The sequence below is a fragment of the Leucopleurus acutus genome (genome assembly GCF_964270905.1).
Source record: "Leucopleurus acutus genome assembly, chromosome: 19".
Lineage (NCBI taxonomy): Eukaryota > Metazoa > Chordata > Mammalia > Artiodactyla > Delphinidae > Leucopleurus > Leucopleurus acutus.
Genome location: NC_139161.1, coordinates 16,104,706 through 16,130,668, shown reverse-complemented (window position 1 = coordinate 16,130,668; position 25,963 = coordinate 16,104,706). Strand labels below are relative to the sequence as shown.

At 37.6% G+C, this 25,963-nt stretch overlaps 1 protein-coding gene across 3 annotated transcripts in view; it reads right to left on the bottom strand.

Annotated features, from left to right (window-relative positions):
* KANSL1 (KAT8 regulatory NSL complex subunit 1) overlaps positions 1–25,963 on the bottom strand; it is a 169,476-nt gene that overhangs the window by 28,108 nt on the left and 115,405 nt on the right. For all 3 annotated transcript variants that reach the window (XM_082861649.1, XM_082861648.1, XM_082861650.1), the window contains exons 5-6: positions 17,537–17,649; positions 16,553–16,748 (exon numbers count right to left, since the gene is read on the bottom strand). In XM_082861649.1, the coding sequence (XP_082717775.1) occupies positions 16,553–16,748; positions 17,537–17,649 (309 nt within the window). The remainder of the gene's footprint in view (positions 1–16,552; positions 16,749–17,536; positions 17,650–25,963) is intronic.

Sequence of the window (25,963 nt, the reverse complement as noted above, 5' to 3'; positions counted from 1 at the left end):
ATTTAAATTTCAGTATTGCCAAGCGTCCAAACATCACCTACAAAGAGATTACAGAACAGGAAGCAGATGTTCTGAAATGCTTCTCTTGGAATCATAGTAATTCATGAGCATGCTTAATCAGTATTACTTTACCAAGGTTTCCTTGTCAAATAAGTTGGGGAAACAAAAGATTTTCTTTTAAACAAAAGGCTTTTAAGTCTTTAACGTCTTTTATGAATCTCTGAGTGGAGCATATATGGCATGAAGTGCTCTCCAAATTGATTCACCCATCACATTACACTGGTGGCAGATACTGCAAATTATCTAAGAGCTCATCACTACTTTGAAATCATGACAGTTACTATACCTGCTGCTAAATCCTGTTATTTAGTTCATTAATAAAGCAATTAATATACCACAAGTTTATATTTTAACAACTGTTTCAACATACTCAGTTTCCCCTATAATCCAATGTCTTTTATGCATTAAAAAAGTGTGGGATTTCCCTGGTGGTTAAGAATCCGCCTGCCAACGCAGGGGACACAGGTTTGTTCCCTGGTCCAGGAAGACCCCACATGCTGTGGAGCAACTAAGCCCGTGAGCCACAACTACTGAGCCTGCGCCCTAGAGCCCGCGAGCCACAACTACTGAGCCTGTGTGCCACAATTACTGAAGCCCACGCACCTAGAGCCCGTGCTCCGCAACAAGAAGCTGCCGCAATGAGAAGCCCACACACTGCAACAAAGAGTAGCCCCTGCTCGCTGCAACTAGAGAAAGCTCGCGTGCAACAACGAGGACCCAATGCAGCCAAAAATTAAAAAAACAAAAACAAAACAAAACACTATTCTGAGGAGTCCACATACATGATCACTCTGCCAAAGGCCTGAATCAGGAGTAAGAAACTGCAAGATGTGGGCTCCCCTGGTGGTGCAGGGTTTGGGAATCTGCCTGCCAATGCAGGAGACACGGGTTTGAGCCCTGGTCCGGGAAGATCACAAATGCCGTGGAGCAACTAAGCCCATGCACCACAACTACTGAAGCCTACACATCTAGAGCCCGTGCTCCACAACAAGAGAAGCCACCGCAATGAGAAGCGTGCACACCGCAACGAAGAGTAGCCCCCGCTCACAGCAACTAGAGAAAGCCTGTGCTCGGCAACAAAGACCCAACACAGCCATTAATTAATTAATTAATTAATTTTAAAAAAGAAATTGCAAGATGCAAGAAGCAGAAAAAGAATGCAAAGCCAAGGCTGGTCTTGGTCAACCACCCAGCGAAGTGGCAAGGAAGTTTAACACCTACTCCGGGACTTTTGTGGAAAAAGCCAACAGGGAGAAAGTGAAAGTCCCCTCCTGATCCATGTTCATGTAAGAGGTCCAAATTCATACTACCTGTTTATGTGCAGGGATCTTAAGCTAAGAATCTGCCACTCCAAATTCACCTAGATTCCTGAAGTCTCCAGAAGCTAATGGAAAACTGTGCTTTAAGGACACTTTCACAGTCCAGGGATCACAAGACTCCTAAACAAAGCATGCCTCCCTCACCCTGGACCCAGATAAGCTCACCATGAAAGGTACTGTAAATCATAAAAGAACACAGACTGTTATGAGGCAGTCAGTACATGCAAAAATGGGAAGAAGTGGCCCTGGGCAAGCTAGAAATAGAACAATTAGAAAACAACTTTAAAATAAGTATATTAAAATTTTTCATAGTGATAATGGCAGGAATATATGTTATGAAACAGGAACAGGATGAAAAAAAGAGGATGTGTCTAAAAGTAATAAATTCTGAAAAAAAAAAAGTACACATTGAAATAAAAAACCCAATTGACAGGTTTACCAATAAACTAAACACAGCTGGAGAAAAAACTGATAAAGAGGAGGAACAGTCAGAGAAGACTACATGAAATAAAGCATAGGAAGAGATATGAAATTGCAAAGTATAAAAAGGAAGGAAGCAATATGGAGGAGAGAATGAGATCAACAACAATCGACAGACATTCTATATTTAAAAAGAGAATAAAAAAGGAAAAATTGGAATAAATAATGACTAGAAAATTTTCAAAACTCAAGACGAACAAGAACTCTCAGAATGAGGGTGCACACCAAGACCTAGTGGCTAAAAACTAATTCATACATCTAACTATGTCCCTTGATATTGTGAAACATAAAAACAAAACCAGAAGTAAGGGGTTGGGGTAAAGATTTAAGTTACCAGAGAGAAGATACAGATAATCTATAAAGAAATGACACTTAAACTCACATCAGAATTTTCAACAACAATAAATATTGGAAGGCAATGAAATTATCTTCAAAGTGCTAAATATAAATTTACATGCAGCTAAGTCATCATGCAAGAATAAAGGCAATATATAACTGTGTGTGTATTCACAAATACACATATATACACATTTCACACATAAATGTAATTCTGTATGTTTTTAATTTATAAGGACTTTACAACTTATACCATTGTTAGAAGGCTACTAAATGTATTCAGCAAGAATTGAGTAGGATGCAAGAAGCAACACTGAACAGGAATGGCAAAAGTATTGGTAAATGTAAATAAGCATAAACCTAAAAATGGCTAATTTGGGAGGGATTTAAAAACAAGATAACTAAAATAATAAAAATAAATTATAGATAATGGGTAGGAAAGACTGGAGTTTTACTTTTTTATTTATTTTTACAATTTTATTTATTTATGGCTTGCTGGGTCTTCATTGCTGCACATGAGCTTTCTCTAGTTGCAGAGAGCAGGGGCTACTCTTCAGTGTGGTACGTGGGCTTCGCATTGGGGTGGCTCCTCTTGTTGCAGAGTACAGGCTCCAGGCGCGTTGGCTCAGTAGCTGCAGTGCACAGGTTCTAGGGCGTGTGGGCTTCAGTAGTCGTAGCGCACAGGCTCTAGAGCGCAGGCTCAGCAGTTGTGGTGAACGGGCTTAGCTGTTCCGCAGTATGTAGGATCTTCCTGGACCAGGGATCGAACCCATGTCTCCTACACTGGCAGGTAGATTCTTAACCACTTCATCACCAAGGAAGTCCCAAGGCTGGAGTTTTATAAAGAGGCATTCTAAAGTCCTACTGTTCCCAAAGCAGACAGAGATGAGAAGAACTTTCAACTAACCCAATAGACAGCAGAAAGGCATAAAAACAAGGCAAAGAAAAGGCAAGGATTAAAAAAAAAATTAAGAGAAATTACTGATTCCAAACATGATAGTAATCAGAGTTAATATAAATGGATTTAAATCACCTCTTTAAAACACATCAAAACAAACTGACACAGAAAAACTGAAAACAAAGAGATGGAAAAGGATGTATCTAGCAAGTACTTACCAAAGAAACCCATTTAAAGTAAAATTAATAGAGATCAAAAGGGAAACAACATAATGATGAAAGGAATGAAGATGAAGAAGAAATAATAATCATTAACTACGATGTACCTAACCAGTCGCCCTGGAACTGTATGAACATATATGAATTTAAAAAAAAAAAAAAAAGAAAAGAAAAAAAGAAATGGAGGTGAGGTTGGGGAAATGAGAGAGGTAGTTTAACGGTATAAATTGACTACCAGTAGACAAGTCCTGGAGATCTAATACAGAGTACAGTGGTTATAGACAATGCCACTGTATTATAAACAACAAATGTGCTATGAGACTAAATCTTAATTATTCTCACCACAAAAAAGAAACAGTAAGTATGTGAAGATAGAGGTGTTACCTAAGGCTACAATGGCAATCAAACTGTAACTTAAACTTACACAATGCACATATCAAACATATTCCAAAAAATAAAAAAATAGGAAGCAGACCAAAGGATATAGAAGATATGAACACAATAAGCCCAAGATGTGAGTTAAATTTAGAACCCTGAAGTCAACAAACAGGATATGGATACACTCACACCCACACAAATACTGTCTTTTTAGGAAATGTGGATTATTTACAAATGCTGAACTAAAATTTTGTACATCAACATGGAGATCTTGAAAACACAACAGTAAATTAAGACACACACATACACCTCCCAAAAACACACACCAAAAAACCAAACCCAAGTTGCAGAATACGTACAACGACAGCATTTATATAAACTTTAAATAAACAATACTGCATTTTGTGCTCTTGCACACATATATGTGTAGTAGAGATCTAAGAACCTGAACTGGGAGTATACACAAATTCATAACAGTGGTTAGCTCTGGGGAAGAAAGCACGTAAAGGAGATGGAAGAAAATAAAAGGAGCCCTAGTTATCTATAATTTTCTTTTAATATTAAAAAAACACATGAAGTAAAAAAAATGTTGAATATTAACATTTAGGTTGGTACATACATCGATTTTTGTTACATCATCCTTTATACTTCACAGAATTAAAAAAATTAGGGGAGGAGACAGGTAAACCTATAATTTTTTCTATATACAGAGAACTTAAGTTCTTCACACAATAAATTCAATGGTATAGAAGAGCCCCAGAAAACTGGCAGTGGGAGTAAAAGAAAGTCCAACTATTTCAGAGCAAAGGTGTATTAAGTCTGAAAGTTGCTGAAACCCAGGAACTGAATTGGGAACAGCACCTATCAATCTGTCTTCTAGATTTAGAAGTGAGAAAAGGGTTCAACCATCATATGAGCAGCAGAGAGAAGGACCAACAACTAGTGTACTGAGAATAGTGTCCCCTCCCCAGATCCCACCTCAAAATTCATGCCTACCCAGAACCACAGAATGTGACTGTAGTTGTAAATAGGGTCTTTGCAGATGCAATTAGTTTAATATGAAGTACTACTGGATTAGGGTAAGCCTTGAATCCAATGACTGGTGTCCTTATAAGACCATGTGAAAACACAGACACACAGGGAAGGTGATCGTGTGAAGATGGAGGCAGAAATAGGAATTATGCTACTACAAGCCAAGGACTACTAAGGTTGCTTGCAGGAAGTGGCAAGGAAGGATTCTTCCCTAGAGCCTTCAGAGGCCAGCAAGGGCTGACAAACTTGATTTCAATGTCAGACTTCTAGCCTCCAGAACTTTGACAGGAAACTAATTCAGTCAGCTACTAAGTTTTTCCTAGTGATAAATACAAAGTGTAGATAGATCAACTTAGTTTTTAAGAATGACAAAAGGAAAAAACAAACAAAACCCTCAGCATGGGGACTAAAGTAGAACACTGTAGAACAAAGGAAAAGAAAGAAAATCTGAGAAATTCAGAAAAAACATATTTTTGGAAAACTATCTATTAAACAAGTTTGATAAAACAATTAATGAAAACTTTTGGCATCCCTAATAGGGTAAGAGATAACATAGCCTCTACTATAAAGTAACAAGAGTAAAGTGAAAGGACAAGATGACATAAAAAGTAAATATAAAATCTAAAAAGAAAAAAGAAAATATTAACCCAAGGTAGCACAATTAAAACCTACACAAGGGCTTCCCTGGTGGCACAGTGGTTGAGAGTCCGCCTGCCGATGCAGGGGACATGGGTTCGTGCCCCGGTCCGGGAAGATCCCACATGCTGTGGAGCGGCTGGGCCCGTGAGCCATGGCTGCTGAGCCTGCGTGTCCGGAGCCTGTGCTCCGCAACGGGAGAGGCCCACTTACCGCAAAAAAAAAAAAAAAAAACTACACAAAAGGAACTATAGGTTAGAACTGATGATATAGAAAATCAAAACAGGATGTGGACAACAAACTTAGCTGTTTTATTCCTTTGCACTATGGAAGAACCAAAGGGATAAAAACAGTGAGAGAAAAGTTAACAGCTAGCTCACATCTGAATACTTATTATGTGCATTCAAAATGTGCCCGTCACTTCCTGTATCTAATTTAATAATCACAACAATGCTGTGGAGCAGGTAGTAACAGCTAGATAAAAAGGACAGGAAACAATAACACACAGATAACTGGTATACTTAAAAACAGGCAACTACAAACTTAAGGGAATCAAAAACCAAAGCTACTACTGAAGAAAACTTGACAGTGCTACATAAAATACTCTGAAGCACTGTCCCGTGCAGTTTTGCAATGGTAAAGAAGTTCTGTATTAGTGCAACTAAATATGGTAGCCACTAGCCATATGACTACTCAACCCTTGAAATGTGGCTGGTATGAGTGAGGTACTGAACTTTTTATCCTAATTTTAAATAGGTACGTGTGGATAGTGGCTACCATACTGGACAGCATAGAGTAGAACCATCTACCAATATAAAGGAAAGAAACATAGACTGGCCAAAACAAAACAGAATAAACAACTGCTCTCCTCCCCCAACCAAAAGACAGTGGAACAGAGTTTTAAGGGACAGAGGTTATGATCTAAGAACTTGAAACACAGTCAAACTGTTGCTCAAATCACTGAAAAACCACAAATGCAAATTAAAAACTCAATGAACGGGCAAATGAAGATATAAAAAGGACTGTCAACAAACAATGAAATGTTATAACCAAAATAAGCCTTTAAGTCTACTTTCAAAACTGAATATAAAATTAAAAACTATTCTCTATTTAATAAAATCCCCATTAAAATAAGACTTTTAGGAGATTAAAAAAAAACAAAAACACCCCCAAACCCTGAATCTTTTATGCTGTTTCAAAAAGCATACAGAAAACAAAATATTAAAACTAAATGGATGAGAAATCACATACACTAAATATTAATATCAAGAAAAGTAGAACTGTAAGGCAAGAACAACTACTGGAGACAGGAGCCACAGTCACAAAGAAGATATAAATATATAAAACTGTACTACACACCAATGAAAGTTTTTTTAAAAAAAATCAACACAACAGACCACAAATATAAGCAGAAACTATAAGAACATCATTTTGATCAAAATGCTATAAAAATCAGTAATTAATAACAAAGGCTTAAAAAGAAAAACCGTTTAGAATCTAAAAACTCAATTCTTAACTCTTGGGCAAAGAACTTAAAAACTCAAAGGCAACTTACAAGCAGCAAAAAAAAACCCCACTTCCTTCCCACAACAAAGGCTATGGAATGCTATCCAAAAATACACTCAGAAGAAAATTCAAAAAGTTAAATGCTTCTGTTATTATGTAACAAAGAACAGAAAATAAATTAACCGAGCATTTGAATAAAGGCAGAGAGGGGGGAAAAAACAAGACCACAGGAAGGAGTTAACAGCAAAGAACTGATCTTTGAAATGACCAATAAAATAGAAAAACTGCTGACAAGGTTGATCAAGAAAGAGAAGACAAATATAATGAAGACTGAGAAATGGATATTAACTCCTGATACAGGGATTTAAAAAGTAAGAACGCTTATTAAAATTCTGTATTAGTAAATCTGAAAATATGTAACTGATGGAAAATTTTCTGCAGAACAGATGCCAATCTCAGATGCTTTTACCTTGAGTTCTAACAAATTTTAAACAAATTGATCCTTCCTTTAAAATCTTTAAACTTTTCCAGAGCACGGCAAATGATACTCTAAGTGTCCCAATTCATTTTCAGTTGTCGTACATCAAAATTAATAGTGACCTTCTAAAAGTATTGCCATTCAAACCAGAAATGAGATGTCTCACTACGACCAATTATTTCTTAACACTGTTCTGAAAGTGAATCCAGACAAGGAAAAGGAGTAAGTATATAAAGAGGTGTCAAACTGCTTGCTGATGACAGAAAGCCAACCTAGAAAATTAAAAACAACCAAAACAATGTTAAGAGTTCAGAAAAATGTTCAATTACAAAATAAATACCCAGAAACCAACTCATAAAATAACACTAACAAAAAAGATCTCATTCACATGACCAAAATATCAAGAATGTAGATAACATGTATGAAGAGTTAAATACTGGGATAAAAGAGGAATTCTGTGTTCCCTTAATACTGTAATGGCATTAATTCTCTCTGAAGGAATTCCCATTAAAAACCCAATGCAGCAGAAGCAAGAAGAACTACAATCCTGCAGCCTGTGGAACAAAAACCACATTCACAGAAAGACAGACAAGATGAAAAGGCAGAGGGCTACATACCAGATGAAGGAACAAGTTAAAACCACAGAAAAACAACTAAATGAAGTGGAGATAGGCAACCTTCCAGAAAAAGAATTCAGAAGATGCAAGAAACGTTTAACAAAAACTTAGAAGAATTAAAGAACAAATAAACAATACAATAACTGAATTGAAAAATATACTAGAAGGAACCAATGGCAGAATAACTGAGGCAGAAGAACAGGTAAGTGACCTGGAAGACAGAATGGTAGCATTCACTGCTCCAGAACAGAATAAAGAAAAAAGAATGAAAAGAAATGAAGACAGCCTAAGAGACCTCTGGGACAACATTAAACACAGCAACATTCACATTATAGGGGTCCCAGAAGGAGAAGAGAGAAAGGACCTGAGAAAATATCTGAAGAGATTATAGTTGAAAACTTCCCTAACATGGGAAAGGAAATAGCCACCCAAGTCCAGGAAGTGCAGAGAGTCCCATACAGGATAAACCCAAGGAGAAACATGCCGAGACACATAGTAATCAAACTGGCAAAAATTAAAGACAAAGAAAAATTAGTGAAAGCAGCAATGGAAAAATGACAAATAACATACAAGGGAACTCCCATAAGGTTAAGAACTGATTTCTCAGCAGAAACTCTACAAGCCAGAAGGGAGTGGCATGAAAGGGAAGAAAGAACCTACAACCAAGATTACTCTACCCGGCAAGGATCTCATTCAGATTCGATGGAGAAATCAAAAGCTTTACAGACAAGCAAACGCTAAGAGAATTCAGCACCACCAAACCAGCTCTACAACAAATGCTAAAGGAACTTCTCTAAGTGGGAAACACAACAGAAGAAAAGGACCTACAAAAACAAACCCAAAACAATTAAGAAAATGGTAACAGGAACATACATATCGATAATTACCTTAAACATGAATGGATTAAATGCTCCAACCAAAAGACACAGGCTTGCTGAATGGATACAAAAACAAGACCCATATATATGCTGTCTACAAGAGACCCACTTCAGACCTAGGAACACTTACAGACTGAAAGTGAGGGGATGGAACAAGATATTCCATACAAATGGAAATCAAAAGAAAGCTAGAGTAGCAATACTCATATCAGATAAAATGGACTTTAAAGAATGTTACAAGAGACAAGGAAGAACACTAATGATCAAGGGATCAATCCAAGAAGAAGATATAACAATTATAAATATATACGCACCCAACATAGGAGCACCTCAATACATAAGGCAACTGCTAACAGCTATAAAAGAGGAAATCAACAGTAACACAATAATAGTGGGGGACTTTAACACCTCACTTACACCAATGGACAGATCATTCAAACAGAAAATAAGGAAACACAAGCTTTAAATGACACAATAGACCAGACAGATTTAATTGATATTTATAGGACATTCCATCCAAAAACAGCAGATTACTCTTTCTTCTCAAGTGCGCACGGAACATCCTCCAGGATAGGTCACATCTTGGGTCACAAATAAAGCCTCATTAAATTTCAGAAAACTGAAATCATATCAAGCATCCTTTCTGACCACAATGCTATGAGATTAGAAATCAATTACAGGGAAAAAAAAGTAAAATACACAAACACATGGAGGCTAAACAATATGTTACTAAATAACCAAGAGATCACTGAAGAAATCAAAAAATACCTAGAGACAAATGACAATGAAAACACAACAATCCAAAACCCATGGGATGCAGCAAAAGCAGTTCTAAGAGGGAAGTTTATAGCTACACAAGCCTACCTCATGAAACAAGAAAAATCTCAAATAAACAATCCAACCTTACACCTAAAGGAACTAAAGAAAGAAGAACAAACAAAACCCAAAGTTAGCAGAAGGAAAGAAATCATAAAGATCAGAGCAGAAATAAATGAAATAGAAACAAAGAAAACAATAGCAAAGATCAATAAAACTAAAAGCTGGTTCTTTGAGAAGATAAACAAAATTGATAAACCATTAGCCAGACTCACCAAGAAAAAGAGGGAGAGGACTCAAATCAATAAAATTAGAAATGAAAAAGGAGAAGTTACATCAGACACTGCAGAAATACAAAGCATCCTAAGAGACTACTACAAGCAACTGTATGCCAATAAAATGGGACAACCTGGAAGAAATGGACAAACTCTTAGAAAGGTATAACCTTCCAGAACTGAACCAGGAAGAAACAGAAAATATGAACAGACCAATCACAAGTAATGAAACTGTGATTAAAAATCTTCCAACAAAAGTCCAGGATGAGATGGCTTCACAGGTGAATTCTATCAAACATTTAGAGAAGCGCTAACACCCAAACTTCTCAAACTCTCCCAAAAAATTGCAGAGGAAGGAACACTCCCAAACTCATTCTATGAGGCCACCATCACCCTGATACCAAAACCAGACAGAGATACTACAAAAAAAGAAAATTACAGACCGATATCACTGATGAATATAGATGCAAAAATCCTCAACAAAATACTAGCAAACAGAATCCAACAACACATTAAAAGGATCGTCACCATGATCAAGTGGGATTTATCCCAGGGATGCAAGGATTCTTCAATATACGCAAATCAATGTGATACACCATATTAACAAATTGAAGAATAAAAACCATATGATCATCTCAATAGATGCAGAGAAAACTTTTGACAAAATTCAACACCCATTTATGATAAAAAACCCTCCAGAAAGTGGGCATAGAGGAACTTACCTCAACATAATAAAGACCATATACAACAAACCCACAGCAAACATCATTGTCAATGGTGAAAACCTGAAAGCATTTCCTCTAAGATCAGGAACGAGACAAGGATGTCCACTCTCACCACTATTATTCAACATAGTTTTGGAAGTCCTAGCCACGGCAATCAGAGAAGAAAAAGAAATAAAAGGAATACAAACTGGAAAGAAGAAGTAAAACTGTCACTGTTTGCAGATGACATGATACTATACATAGAGAAACCTAAAGATGTTACCAGAAAGCTACTAGAGCCAATCAATGAATTTGGGAAAGCTGCAGGATACAAAATTAATGCACAGAAATCTCTTGCATTTCTATACAGTAATGATGAAAAATCTGAAAGAGAAATTAAGGAAAGACTCTCATTTACCATTGCAACAAAAAGAATAAAATATCTAGGAATAAACTACCTAAAGAGACAAAAGGCCTGTATGCAGAAATCTACAAGACACTGATGAAAGAAATTAAAGATGATACCAACAGATGGAGAGATATACCATGTTCTTGGATTGGAAGCATCAATATTGTGAAAATGACTATACTACCCCAAGCAATCTACAGATTCAATGCAATCCCTATCAAACTACCAATGGCATTTTTTACAGAACTAGAACAAAAAATCTTCAAATTTGTATGGAGACACAGAAGACCCCGAATAGCCAAAGCAGTCTTGAGGGAAAAAAACAGAGCTGGAGAAATCAGACTCCCTGACTTCAGACTATACTACAAAGCTACAGTAATCAAGACAATATGATACTGGCACAAAAACAGAAATACAGATCAATGGAACAAGATAGAAAGCCCAGAGATAAACCCACACACCTATGGTCAACTAATCTATGACAAAGGAGGCAAAGATATAAAACAGAGAACAGACAGTCTCTTCAATAAGTGGTGCTGGGAAAACTGGACAGCTACATGTAAAAGAATGAAATTAGAACACTCCCTAACACCATACACAAAAATAAACTCAAAATGGATTAGAGACCTAAATATAAGACTGGACACTATAAAACTCTTACAGGAAAACACAGGAAGAACACTCTTTGACATAAATCACAGCAAGATCTTTTTTGATTCACCTCCTGAAGTAATGGAAATAAAAACAAAAATAAACAAATGGGACCTAATGAAACTTAAAAAGCTTTTGCACAGCAAAGGAAACCATAAAGAAGACGAACAGACAACCCTCAGAATGGGAGAAAATATTTGCAAACGAATCAACGGACAAAGGATTAATCTCCAAAATATATAAACAGCTCATGCAGCTCAATATTAAAAAAACAAACAACCCAATCCAAAAATGGGCAGAAGACCTAAACAGACATTTCTCCAAAGACATACAGATGGCCAAGAAGCACATGAAAAGCTGCTCAACATCACTAATTATTAGAGAAATGCAAATCAAAACTACAATGAGGTATCTAATACCTCACACCAGTTAGAATGGGCATCATCAGAAAATGTACAAACAACAAATGCCAGAGAGGGTGTGGAGAAAAGGGAACCCTCTTGCACTGTTGGTGGGAATGTAAATTGATACAGCCACTATGGAGAACAGTATGGAGGTTCCTTAAAAAACTAAAAACAGAATTACCATATGACCCAGCAATCCCACTACTGGGCATATACGCAGAGAAAACCATAATTCAAAAAGACACATGCACCCCAATATTCATTGCAGCACTATTTACAATAGCCAGGTCATGGAAGCAACCTATATGCCCATCAACAGACGAATGGATAAAGAAGATGTGGTACATCTATACAATGGAATATTACTCAGCCATAAAAAGGAATGAAATTGGGTCATTTGTAGAGACGTGGATGGATTTAGAGATTGTCATACAGAGTGAAGTTAGAAAGAGAAAAACAAATATCGTATATTAACACATATATGTGGAACCTAGAAAAATGGTACAGATGAACTGGTATGCAGGGCAGAAACTGAGACACAGATGTAGAGAACAAATGTATGGACACCAAGGGGGAAAAGCAGCGGGGGTGGTGGTGGTGGTGGTGGTGTGATGAATTGGGAGATTCGGATTGACATGTATACACTGATATGTATACAATGGATGACTAATAAGAACCTGCTGTATAAAAAAATAAATAAAATAAAATTCAAAAAGACAAAACAAAACAAGGCTTTGAATACATTTCAGGGAAGAGAAAAGCACCAAAATAGAAAATATTCAACTCTGTCTAACTATTTGAAATGGTAATTATTTCACCTTCTAATTATGAAAATAAAGCACTATTTTAAAAAAATTAACTTAGAAATCTTAGTATATGTTGTGGTAATCAGAATGCAATGCAATGTGTTACTTTTATTGGCTCACAGACACTGCAACATCTGATAGAGAATTTGCCAAGAACAAAAATGAATTGAAATCCATCATAATTTAAAGACATTCCAAAAATCTTAGTGCAAAATCCAAGCCAGATTTGTTTAATAAAAAAACAAAAAACAAGAAACAAAAAAGCAAAAAAACCCAAAAAACCAATTCAGTGGTTATGGAGGAAGTCCTCTCTGAAAGTAAGGCTCTATCATCATTATCTGTTAATCACAGAATATTAAAGTATTTTTAAAAATTCTTTTGGCTTGAAGACAGTTTGTAAATAAAATATTAGGGCTTCTACTTCTATTTACTTTATCTCAGCCTTTCAAAATTTATTTTGTATGTGTTTTATAATGCATATATAGAACACTCCCATAAAAGTTTAGAGGCTATTGTCCTAAGCACTGGGTGATTTCTGAGTACTCTGCCACTAGAAAGTAAGCTCCATGAGGGCAAGGACTTTTGTTCACCAATGAAACCCAGGTGTACTGGAACACCGTGGGGACCCAAAACTGCTGAATAAATTTGCTTGGCAAATCCATCACCTCAAAATGGTAGAGGGCAAGGTACTTGCTCAACAGCAAATATCACTGAGCAAGGATCCACTGAAGACACAGTGAGCAACTAAGACAGAGAGAATGGCCTTTGTCTCCAATTTTGGCAGAACTCCAGCAATATTGCTATCATCAGCAAATGGTTTATTTCCCAAACTAAACTTATTTGTCTTATTTTCCATGCAGTTTACTTCTGCATGTCAGAATGATTGTTTTAGACACTGGCATTGGAACCAAAGGGTCTTTAGTATGCTTTGTATGTCTCCCCCTTGTTTTAAACATTTATATGTACTACCTTCAAAAGTACATCAGTTTTGGGGCATGAACAAGAAGAAACTACTGTCAACTGCAACAAAGAAGCCTTGCTACTTCACAGATATAAAGAAAAGAATCCAGGAGGCCAATCTATACTTCAGAAAAATTTTATCACACCCTTAGATGTCATGACACCATGGCTAGCAACTGCTGAAACAGAGAAAGGACACTATTTCCCCATGAGGCGATGTTGTTGGTAGGTTTTTGTTAAAAGCATCAAGGGCATGGCCAAAATCTACTTTCTTATACTTAACAGTAATATACTGTTTTCTTTGCTTTCCCAATATCAACTCTTCAAAACTGTTCAGAAAATAATTTAGATTTATATGACTATTAATAAAAAATTGATTCAAATGTCAATATGAGAAACCCACCAAATTCTTTTCTGGTATTTTGGTAATTCAGGCAATCTGAGGAATAGACAAGAGAGAAATGGTACAGCCTAATAGTTAATTTTCACTAATAATAATTTCCTTTAAAAAAAAAAGATCATGGTAAGAGACTTCCCTGATGGCACAGTGGTTAAGAATCCACCTGCCAACGCAGGGAACATGGGTTCAAGCCCTCGTCTGGGAAGATCCCACATGCCGCAGAGCAACTAAGCCTGTGAGCCACAACTAGTGAGCCTGTGCTCTAGAGCCCACGAGCCACAACTACTGAAGCCTACGCACCTAGAGCTCATGCTCCACAACAATAGAAGCCACTGCAATGGGAAGCCTGCGCACCTAAACAAAGAGTAGCCCCCGCTCTCTGCAACTAGAGAAAGCCTGCGCGCAGCAATGAAGACCCAACACAGCCATAAATGAATGAATGAATGATCATGGCAAAATTATATAGTCCAAATGCATACTATAACAAAAAAAGCCAAGCAGTGAAAATCTACTGTCCAAATATTAATGTTTCCAACAATTATCTCCTCTCCCTTGTCCTCAGTTTTCTCACCAGCAAATATACTGTAATAGCATTATCTTAAGAAACATTCTCTTTCAGTCAAACAGGTTATTTCTCTGTTCTCCTTTACAGAAATACTCTTTGAAAGTGTTATCTATGATGGTTCCCTCAATTCCTTCCGTTCCATTCTCTCCTGAACCTGATCCAATCAGAATTTCACTCTTCTACCTCTAACAAAACTGCTTACAAAGGTCTCAAGCAACCCTGGCCCCACGAAATCCTATGGTCAATTCTTAGTCTTCACCTAACTTGACCCATCTGCAGCATCTAACAGAGATGATCATTCCCTCCTTTCTGAAACATTTTCTTCACTTGCCTTCCACATACCACACTCTCTTGGTTTTCCTTCTGCTTCATTGGTCACTCCTTCCCAGTTTCTTATCTTTCACATCTCCAAAGACTTGGAATAAAAAAATGTATCAAGGCTGAATTCCAACTGAGTTCCCCACCATTCCCTATTCCCTTCCTCTGCTGCATTTTTCTCCCCAGAACTTAACACTACAGAACATACCATATACTTCTTTTTTTTTTTTTTTTTTTGCGATACGCGGGCCTCTCACTGCTGTGGCCTCTCCCGTTGCGGAGCACAGGCTCTGGACGCGCAGGCTCAGAGGCCATGGCTCACGGGCCCAGCTGCTCCGCGGCATGTGGGATCTTCCCGGACCGGGGCATGAACCCGTGTCCCCTGCATCGGCAGGCGGACTCTCAACCACTGCGCCACGAGGGAAGCCCCCATATACTTCATTTTATTGCTTTATTTTCTGTCTCTACCCATTAGATTATTTCATGAGGGTAAGAATTTTTGTTTTGTTTAGTGTTGTATTCTCAGTGCATAGAACAGATCTAGCTTATTGTAGGAACTCAAAAAAAGATTTGTTGAATGAGTGAATGAATTAATAAAAATAAAAGTATAAACAGCAAGGGTCATCTTATACTAGTAACTTAGCAGCCAGATACCCCAATAAGCAAATTATATACATTTCAGTTAATCCTGAAACAACCCTATGAGATCTCTGAGGCAGGGTGGGGTGGGGTGGGGTGTTAACATGCCCCAAACACAAACTACTAAGTGGCAGTGCCATGATTCAAACCCAAGTCTGTCCTCTTCAAAGTTAATGCTCTTAATCACTGCATGGTATTATTTTCACTGGAGTACTATTTCGTTGGTTTTGAACTAAATCCAACCCTGCTATTTGAAGAGTCAGCAATCAAGTTTCCTATAGTTGTAAAATAATCTCCATTTTGTCTGTGAAGACAAACATTCGTTTAGTATCATCAACTTAGAAATTTTAATGGAGATTCTTATTTAAAAGGAAAGCATTCCACATTGCCATTTTCAGCGATAACAGTATAAGTGAGAAGACACACTGCTCTCCTTCAAAGTGTTGATGGCAGAACTTCCAACTTCCTCTCTCCCATTTCTATTAAAATCTCAAGCCAATGGTTTCCAAACCTGGCTGAAGAGTCACCTAGGAGCTTTTTGTTTTCTGAAAACAACATTCCCAGGCCCAACTCCAGAGCAACGAAACCAGAATCTCTAGGAAACAGGGCTCAGGAACCTAGTATTTTTTAAAGCTCTGCAGGAAGCCTTGGTGGTTAGCCAAGTTTGGAAAACACTGGTTAAAAGAACCAAAGCTGGCAAGAAACTAGTACCCTCTATCTGAGCATCTGGCTCACTGTTTAACAGTGACCAAGTCTCACTGGTACTGACCTTCTTGGAAAGAGGCACGATGCTGTTGGGTCGAACAAGCCTCCGTTTCTTACAGCTCAGCACAGGACGTGTTCGGGCTGCCACACAGGTGCCATCAGTTGATGAAGAAACTAGATTCAGTCTTTGCTTTTTATGCAATTGTTCCTCAGCATCAGAGTTGTCACCTGGTATGTGGTCTGCCAAGACAGGCTGAAGACTACACAAGGGGAAGGAAGAATATTCACTTCTCATAAGACATAAGGAAACAAAGCCTTTAATACTTGTTCAACCACCTCTACTTGCAAATGTTCACAGACACAAACATGTGTTCTAGAGCACACAGAGGTCACCTCTTGATGCTGATGTCTGTTAATCTAAGTGGCTATGCAGTATCTGTGCTTATTTTTAAGGTGCTCTTGGTGGATGTTACTCTATCATGTCTGAAAAATGCAAAAGTCAGTAAGTGAACTCAGGTTCTACTGATTAAGTTCTCTTCTACAACAAAAACATGAATTCTTAAAAGTCTAGAAAATTGCAACTGGTAAGAATATTTTTAATATATATTGAGAATCAGTTCTCCTATGAAACTTGCCTATTAGGGATGTGTACTCATTGTTCACTTGCAGAAGGATTCCTCGATCTTTTGTAAATACAGATTTACAGCCTTTAGGGATCTCATCTGTTCTACAGCAGAGGATTTTATGTAAATATTTCTGAGGAGTTCTACCAAGACAGGACCAATCACAACGATTCATAACAACTTTAGGACTTTAATTTTTCTCCATGCTGAGTCGATTTTAGGCCGCAGTAAGTAACAGGAAAATACATTAGGAGGCTACTTAAAATATACTTGCTACAGTAGGAGGCATGCACAATATTATGAAGTGATAAGGTTTCTGCTTCTTTAAACCAGGGTTACTCCTGGCTAGGGATAACTAAGAGTCTCAAACCCATCTTTAACAAGCCTGCTGAGTATAAGAAGTATGCAGAAGAGATAAAACTTACGTATTAATAACTCCATTGACAGGTCTCAATGCTCCACATGATTTAGTAGACAATGACTCTGAAGGATGACCAGAGGCACCATGGTTTTCCAGTGGTTGAGAAACAGACTCAATCTTAATGAGAAGAAAAATGAAAATATATTATCAACATTTAACCAACAGCACCAGCCTGAAAAGCAGCACCATTTCATTTTAATGAAACACCTAAAATTTCTGATGATCAACTTGAAAAAAACCTCATTTATGGAACACATTTAAGTGTTTCTTGGATTTGTGTTTCCTGGGCTGCAGTCCTCACAAATCCCAAATAAATGCATTTTTTGGCCTTAAAAAAACCAAAACCAAAAAAACCCAAAACACCAAAACCAAAAAAACCCAAAAAACCAAAATCACTCGTATGATTGAGGAAAAAAAAATAATTAAGAGAATCATCTTTCGAGATTTTGCTTTGGCAAAATTTGGAGAATTTGCTTTGGAGGGAAGGGTTAGGAATTAAGATATTTAACAGACCAAAAGTAGTAAAGTGCCTACTGACAGGGAAATGACCTAATGACTCCATGGAACAGAAGCACAGCAAAACATTATATAGTACCAAGAGTCAAGTTTTCAACCTAAGGGTCAAGGGTACATAAGTTCAGTAGGAAGACAACTAAGAGGAAATTTAAATGTAGTTAATATCTGCTTAACTTCGCAGTGTATGCTGGAAGCTTGTTTCCAGAAAACCATACTCTCTCTCACTTTCTCACTCTATATATATATTTCACCCCTGTGATAAAAGAAATAGAAACAATTAATAAAATGACAATGAATAACTAATAATTACCTAATGCTATCAGGTAGTAACTTTGGACTGTACAAATACAGTTGACCCTCAAACAACTTTTGGATTTGAAGAGCAGGGATCCATTTATACGTGGATATGTTTCAATAGTAAACACTAAAGTACTACACAGTCTGTGGTTGGTTGAATCTGCAGATGTGGAGGAACTGTGGATAGGGAGGGGCTGACTATACATTATACGTGGATTAAATCCCATGTTGTTCAAGAGTCAATTGTATATGCTTACAATATAAAATGAAAAAAGGGAGGTAAGAAAAAAATGTGGAAAAGTTGGAATTTCACTATTTCAAAAGAAATTATATATTTACTAGGCTAAAAGGGGTACGGGCAGCCATGAGATGTCAATCACATGGAGTGTCTGAGGTATTGGCAATAAAGCCACAGCTCAGTTATCCCTCGGCTCTGGGAGTTGTTGGAATACCACAGAATGGCTGTGGTCTTTGTCTCCGCCTTACACTCAAACTGACTTTGGGGTGTTTTGACATCCCCTTTCCTGTAACTGCTACCAGTACATATCAAAGCCAATATTTTGAGGCTGAAATTCTATTTATCAGTATTGTTATATTTCTCTTTTGATCTTTTTACCCCCAAGGAGAAAACACCAAAGGATCTGAAGACCTGAGAACAGCCTCAAGAAAGGACAATACATTGGGAAGCTAATTTTTAAAATTTAATACAAATTATCCAAAAAGTTAGATCAGGATAGACAAGACACATGAGTAAATTACAATCAGTAAACACTGGGTAAGTGTTCTGTCTTCCTTGTTAGATACCCTGTACATTTACTGGTATATCTTGAACAATTATATTAGTCAACAACACCAAAATTATGGTAAATGTGGCTCATGTACTCATTGCCTTAAAAGCCACACTGATTTCCTCATGGAAAGTAATGTGTAAGAGTTATAAAGATGTTCATGTCTTCTGACAAAGTATTTTACTCATCCTTAAAATCTATCTTAAAGAAATAACTCAACAAAACATACCCCCAAATCTTACACACAAAGCTAGTCACTGCAATGATATGGATCAATAACCTAAATGCTCAACACTTGAGGCATAGTTATAAAATGTGGTACACCAAATCAGAATATTGAAGATAATCATAAAGGAAATTTCCTCTTCCTTTACCCAGAAGAATATTTAAATATAGAAAATAATAGGTAGAAATGATTTTGGAAAGGGGCTAAATTCAAAATATTTTTAATATAATTGTGGTAACTAAAAATATATGTACACAGATAATGACAAGGTAAAAATAGTGTTAAAGAGGCAGAATAGAGACTTCACTGGTGGCGCAGTGGTTAAGAATCTGCCTGCCAATGCAGGGGACACGGGTTCGAGCCCTGGTCTGGGAAGATGCCACATGCCGCGGAGCAACAAAGCCCATGCACCACAACTACTGAGCCCTCGCTCTAGAGCCTGGGAGCCACAACTACTGATCCCATGTGCCACAACTACTGAAACCCGCACGCCTAGAGTCCGTGCTCCACAACAACAGAAGCCACCTCAATGAGAAGACTGAGCACCGCAACGAAGAGTAGCCCCTGCTCGCCGCAACTAGAGAAAGCCCACATGCAGCAACAATGACCCAGTGCAGCCAAAAATAAATAAATATAATTTTTAAAAAATGAGGCAGAATAGGACTATTCGAAGTTTTCTTTACATTTAGATAATATTTTTAACATTAAAAAACCCCCCAGATAAACCCAATACCCTCCTGAATGCTAGTGAGGATTTACCATTCAGGAACACCTCAAAAAGCCCAAACAAATATTATGGTATGACAAAGGACAAAAAGATTTAAGATTCAGGTTGCTGTTAACTAGATGTGTGACTCCAGCCATGTTACAGCTTTCCTAGATTTCTGAAGTTCTGGTTTGAATGAAAAAGTTTCCTTTCAACATGAAAACGCTGTGACTATGAACTTTTTGGTGTTGATCTGAAGAACTTCTGTCAACTTTATATTCACTTAAAACAATAGCTTTTAGCATTAAATTATGACAAAGATCTGGTTTATATATCTACATGTTTTACAAGGTGCCATGTTTAAGCAATAGGTTGACTCTCATTTGATTAAGATTTATTTTCTAGGGATTATGGAGAACTAACCACCAGAAAACCTGTCAAGACAAACTGTTGCCATTCTTTAACAAAATCTCATTTCAAAACAAGTTTACTTTTCTTGGCTAATAATCTATCCTTGTTTTTCATGCCTACAGATATATAAGTATATTTAAAGGCCATTAATCTTCAATGTGTATTTTATTATTTTTCTTAGAGGAACTTGGAACTTTCCTGGGGGTAATTCAGCCCCAAAATTAAAATAAAAGTCAACAGGCAAAAGGTTATTTAAGCACAGAAATGCTTGTCAAGGATACAGAAGCACACAGCAATTAAGAGCATCAAAGTCAGAGAGGAAACGTGCTTGAATTCCAATCCCAACCATACAAGGAGGCACTGAATATTTAGAAGGATCTGCTTAGAAACCTTGGGATATCCTACATGTAATCACCCTGAGATCTAAAGCAGGGCACTGGGGCAACTAGGTTCATCATTCATTCTCAAATTCAAAGAGCTTAAAATATTAACCCCAATCCTCTAATAGTGTTTCGTCTAGAAAAAGAAAAACACACCTCACAAACACATGTAATTTTATTTAGAGTTTCTTAAATGCATTCACATTGCTTTAAGAAAAAGTGAACACTCCTTATCTTGCAGTCCAAAAGGCTGCAAAGACAGAGTAGAGAAACATTAACAAACACTTCACAAATATTAAATCCACACACTAATTTAAGCCCAATTGTTATTACTGCAGTGGTTTACATCATTAATATTTTCAGGAAACTAAAGCATGACTCAGATATTTGCCATCCAATGGGAAACTGTAAATAGTTGTTACAGAGCTTCTCTTGAGTTTTATGTGATGTTCAGATACACTCTGAGGGTACATGCATCCCACAGCCAGATAAGTACAGAAAAGCTGAAGTGAAGTGGTAGGTAGAGTGCTTCTGTAATCCCTCCTTTTTCTAAAGCAGAGCCCCAGAGATTACCTTTTGGGGAAATCTTAAGAGTTAAAGGTAGCAAGCAGGGTTACTGAAGCGATTTTTTTCCTTGACTGAAAGGGTCAGATGTATGGAATAACACAGCAGTGAGATTCTATTTGTTATTCTTATAAAGTAGGCATCTGTTTGATTCATTACTCCACCTTCTTGGCCACAACAATTAAGTGTGACGAAGAGCCCTTAAAGAAAAACTAGATTAAATTAAGGTTTATTTGTGTGTGGGGGGAGATTTTTCTGGGGTCTGAGAACCCATGTTCACTGAATTTGTTTTACTAAAAAGTAGAGAAAGTAAAGGGGTAAAAATCAAAAGGCACACAACTTAAAAACACGTAATAAAATAAATCTCTAGGTGTGTATGCAAGATATGTGTGTATGTATCTTTACTTTAGTCATTCAAGTAACGCCATGCTGTAACTGTTTGAAAATACCATTTTCCTTAGATGCACCATATTTGTTTGTCTAGAAAATTTAACAGTTCTGTTTTGGTTAGTTATTACCTTTCTGACAAACATTATCAAAATGGAAAGAAAAGGCTAACTGAATGTAAGGAATTCAACTTTCATTTCTGGGTCAAAATGCTCTCCATCTCAATGATACCCAGCATAGTCCTGCTTAAAATTACCAAAATATTGCTGGCCCAAAAAGAGTATAACAGTCATTTCCATGAACTAGCACCACGGCCAAGAAACTGTGCTAAAGTGGAAGTGGAACTTTCTGAAAATTCCAGTTCCACCAAGTTTCTTACCTAGGCTTCAATTTCTGCATATGTAAAACGGGACTATGTGCCTCACTTTCCTATGTCTCTATATTGAGGTCAAAATATAATCTGTAGGGCTTCCCTGGTGGCGCAGTGGTTGAGAGTCCGCCTGCCGATGCAGGGGACACGGGTTCGTGCCCCAGTCCGGGAAGATCCCACATGCCGCAGAGCAGCTGGGCCCGTGAGCTATGGCCGCTAAGCCTGAGCGTCTGGAGCCTGTGCTCCGCAACGGGAGAGGCCACAACAGTGAGAGGCCCGCGTACCGCAAAAAAAAAAAAAAAAAAGTATATATATATATATATATAAAATCTATAATTATATTAAAACAACTTTGGGAGATTAGGTTTGACATAAATACGCTACCATGGGTAAAACAGACAGCTAGTGGGAACCTGCTGCATAGCACAGGGAGCTCAGCTCGGTGCTCTGTGATGACCTAGATGGGTGGGATGGCAGGGGGAGGGAGGTCCAAGAGAGAGGGGATATATATATATACATATAGCTGATTCACTTCACTGTACAGCAGAAACTAACACAACACTGTAAAGCAATTATACTCCAATTAAAAAAAAGAAAGTTAAAAACAAAACTTTGAATTATTCGTTTCTAAAAATGCAACCAGCATAATGTTGTTACAAGTCCAGAGACTACTAAACCTAAGATCTGTATTTACCAACACTGTTGAAAATCTTTCTCTAGAATCTAGAGAAATACAGTAATTGCAAAAACAGCCTTATAAGTTCTTACTGTTCAACTTATTTATCCACAGCCCAATTTATTTTAAAAGTCCTAACTGGTCAGTCAGTGTTTTTTAATACTGTGGATCAAACATTCCCCAGACAGTACCTAACCCTCTACTCTCTATCTCAAACCCCTCATGGGGGCCAATGCACCATTCATTGTCCCTGATGACTGCAAAACTTCAAGGAAAAGAACACTGTTCCCATGTAACCAATGGTAGGAAGATTATACCTTGAATGTTTAAAAAGAAAAAGCAATAGCTTACATTTTTGTATGCTTTACTTCTGGGAAAGCATTAGTCCTTCACTTAATAGTTCACTTGTTAACTCCATCAATTCCACAAAGCAAGGAAAGGTAAAAGAATGAGGCTTGGGACTTCCCTGGTGGTGCAGTGGTTAAGAATCCGCCTGCCAATGCAGGGGACACGGGTTCGATCCCTGATCCAGGAAGATCCACACGCCACAGAGCAATTACGCCTGTGCGCCACAACTACTGAAGCCCGCGTGCCCTAGAGCCTGCACACCACAACTACTGAAGCCCGTGCACCTAGAGCCCGTGCTCCCCAACAAGAGAAGCCACTGCAATGAGAAGTCCATATGCAGCAACGAAGACCCAATGCAGACCAAAAATATTTTAAAAAGTGAGGCTTATTTTGCAAATAAAAGCAAACACAAATAATGACATCATTTGTCAGAAGCCACAGAAGCAATGTTTTTGCTAAAACAAACAAAAAACCTCCTCAATTTCAAATCTATGGAAAGGAAGGATAATGCAAAAACTAATAAAACTGGCTACCTACAGGAGGTGGGAACACAATGGAAAGAAGGTGGAAATAGGAACAGGGCTACAGCCTTTTGTACAGCTTTAATTCTTAGCACAGTAGTAATGTTTTGCATACTCAAAAAATAATAAATATCAACTACTGTGTGTGTGGGCAACAAGAAGTGGAATACTATAGTAACAAAAGAACGTAACTGTATTACAAAATAATTGCATAGTCACACTGAAAGGTGAACTAACCTAAGAACAACTTCGGGGAAATAGCATTTAGACGGTTTATTATAGTGCTAACATACTGTATACAATATTGTACTCTGGTTAGTAAAGATATTTCTCACAGGAGTATGAGCTGGCAATTATGAAACTACTCTATTTGGTACTAGGATTGAACAAATAAGTATCAATAAGGAAGGAGGAAGGCTGTGGTGTTAGACTGGTACTAGTATAAACTCATGGTTTTTAGTGTATATACAGATGGGTAGATAACAAAATATATGTATGTGTATGCATGTAGCAGCATACATATATATATTTACTAGCTTTGTTGAGAAGTCCTAGATAGAAGCAATGACACCAAGTAGCAATGAGCACCAACTAGTACCCAGATCTTGGTTTCAAAACCCTGTTCTCCAATAAAAAGAAGCAGGGCTGGAACAAGTAAAATACAAGATGAACCTGGAACATTGTGGGGCGCCAGAAAGTGAGTGTTCAAAAAACAAGGCGGGGGGCATGTTGAAAGGACACAGACGCCAATCTGAAAGGTCCCGATGCCAAAAGTTCAGACAACTGCAACTGAATAACTACTAATAGTAGATTATAATCCATAACGTAAAATTAATATCCATAAAACCATCCTGAAATAAGTAACTAACTGATGGACGAAATAAATGAGGGAGAAAAGACAGCTCTTCCTAACAGAATTCCAATGAACAAATGTAGAAAACAGAAAATCACCATTTAGTAAACACCACAGCAATAATTACTGCAGTAATTTTGCAGGAAAAATCCACCAGTAGATGATAAAACTGTGGATTAAAGTATAATGAGCTGGACATATATACACTACCACACGTAAGGTAGATAGCTAGTGGGAAGCAGCCGCATAGCACAGGGAGATCAGCTTGGTGCTTTGTGACCGCCTGGAGGGGTGGGATAGGGAGGGTGGGAGGCAGGGAGACGCAAGAAGGAACAGATATGGGAACATATGTATATGTATAACTGATTCACTGTTATAAAGCAGAAACTAACACACCATTGTAAAGCAATTATACTCCAATAAATATGTAAAAAAAAATAAAAATAAAAGAAATAAAAGTATAATGAGCAACAGAAAAATGCATAGTATCCCCCCATGAGATAGTCATTCATTACAAAGGGAAAAATACTAACTTTACAGTGGAGAAACCTGGCAGGCATCACATTAACCAAGTGAAAAAGCTATCACCATCATCTTGTACCCCTAATATGGTATACTGAGAAGGGCACAGTATCACTTCTGTGGAATTACTGCAAAAAATGCATAACCTTTAACGAAAAAACATCTGGCAACTCCCTTCTGAGGAACATTACACATAATAACTTACCAATACTCTTGTGTCAAGGTCATGAAAGACAAAAACTGAGGTGCTCTCACACACTGGAAGAGACTTTAAAGAGATATGACAGGGCTTCCCTGGTGGCGCAGTGGTTGAGAGGCTGCCTGCCGATGCAGGGGACATGGGTTCATGCCCCGGTCCGGGAAGATCCCACATGCCGCAAAGCGGCTGGGCCCGTGAGCCATGGCCGCTGAGCCTGCGCGTCCGGAGCCTGTGCTCCGCAACGGGGGAGGCCACAACAATGAGAGGCCTGCTTACCGCAAAAAAAAAAAAAAAAAAGAGATATGACAACTATATGGAATGTGGAAATCTGGACCAAAAAAAGGCGGCATAAATGAGAAAATAAGTGAAACTGGAATAAAATCTGTAGTCTGTATCAACGTTAATTCCTAGTTTTGACACTGAACAATGGTTATGCAAGCTGTTAACGCTAGGGGAAGCGGGGGAAGGCTATGTGGGGACTCTTGTGTACTGCTTTTGCAACTATTGTGTTAAGTCTAAAATCAAATTTCATTCATACACAAATCTAGGAGTTTTCCTTAGATCAAATTACTTAAAACAAGATATGTTAATACTCATAAAAGCCCGTGACCTTTTGAGAAAAGTAGAAATATGAAAGAAATAAATTAAAAGTGGTCTTGGAATTCAG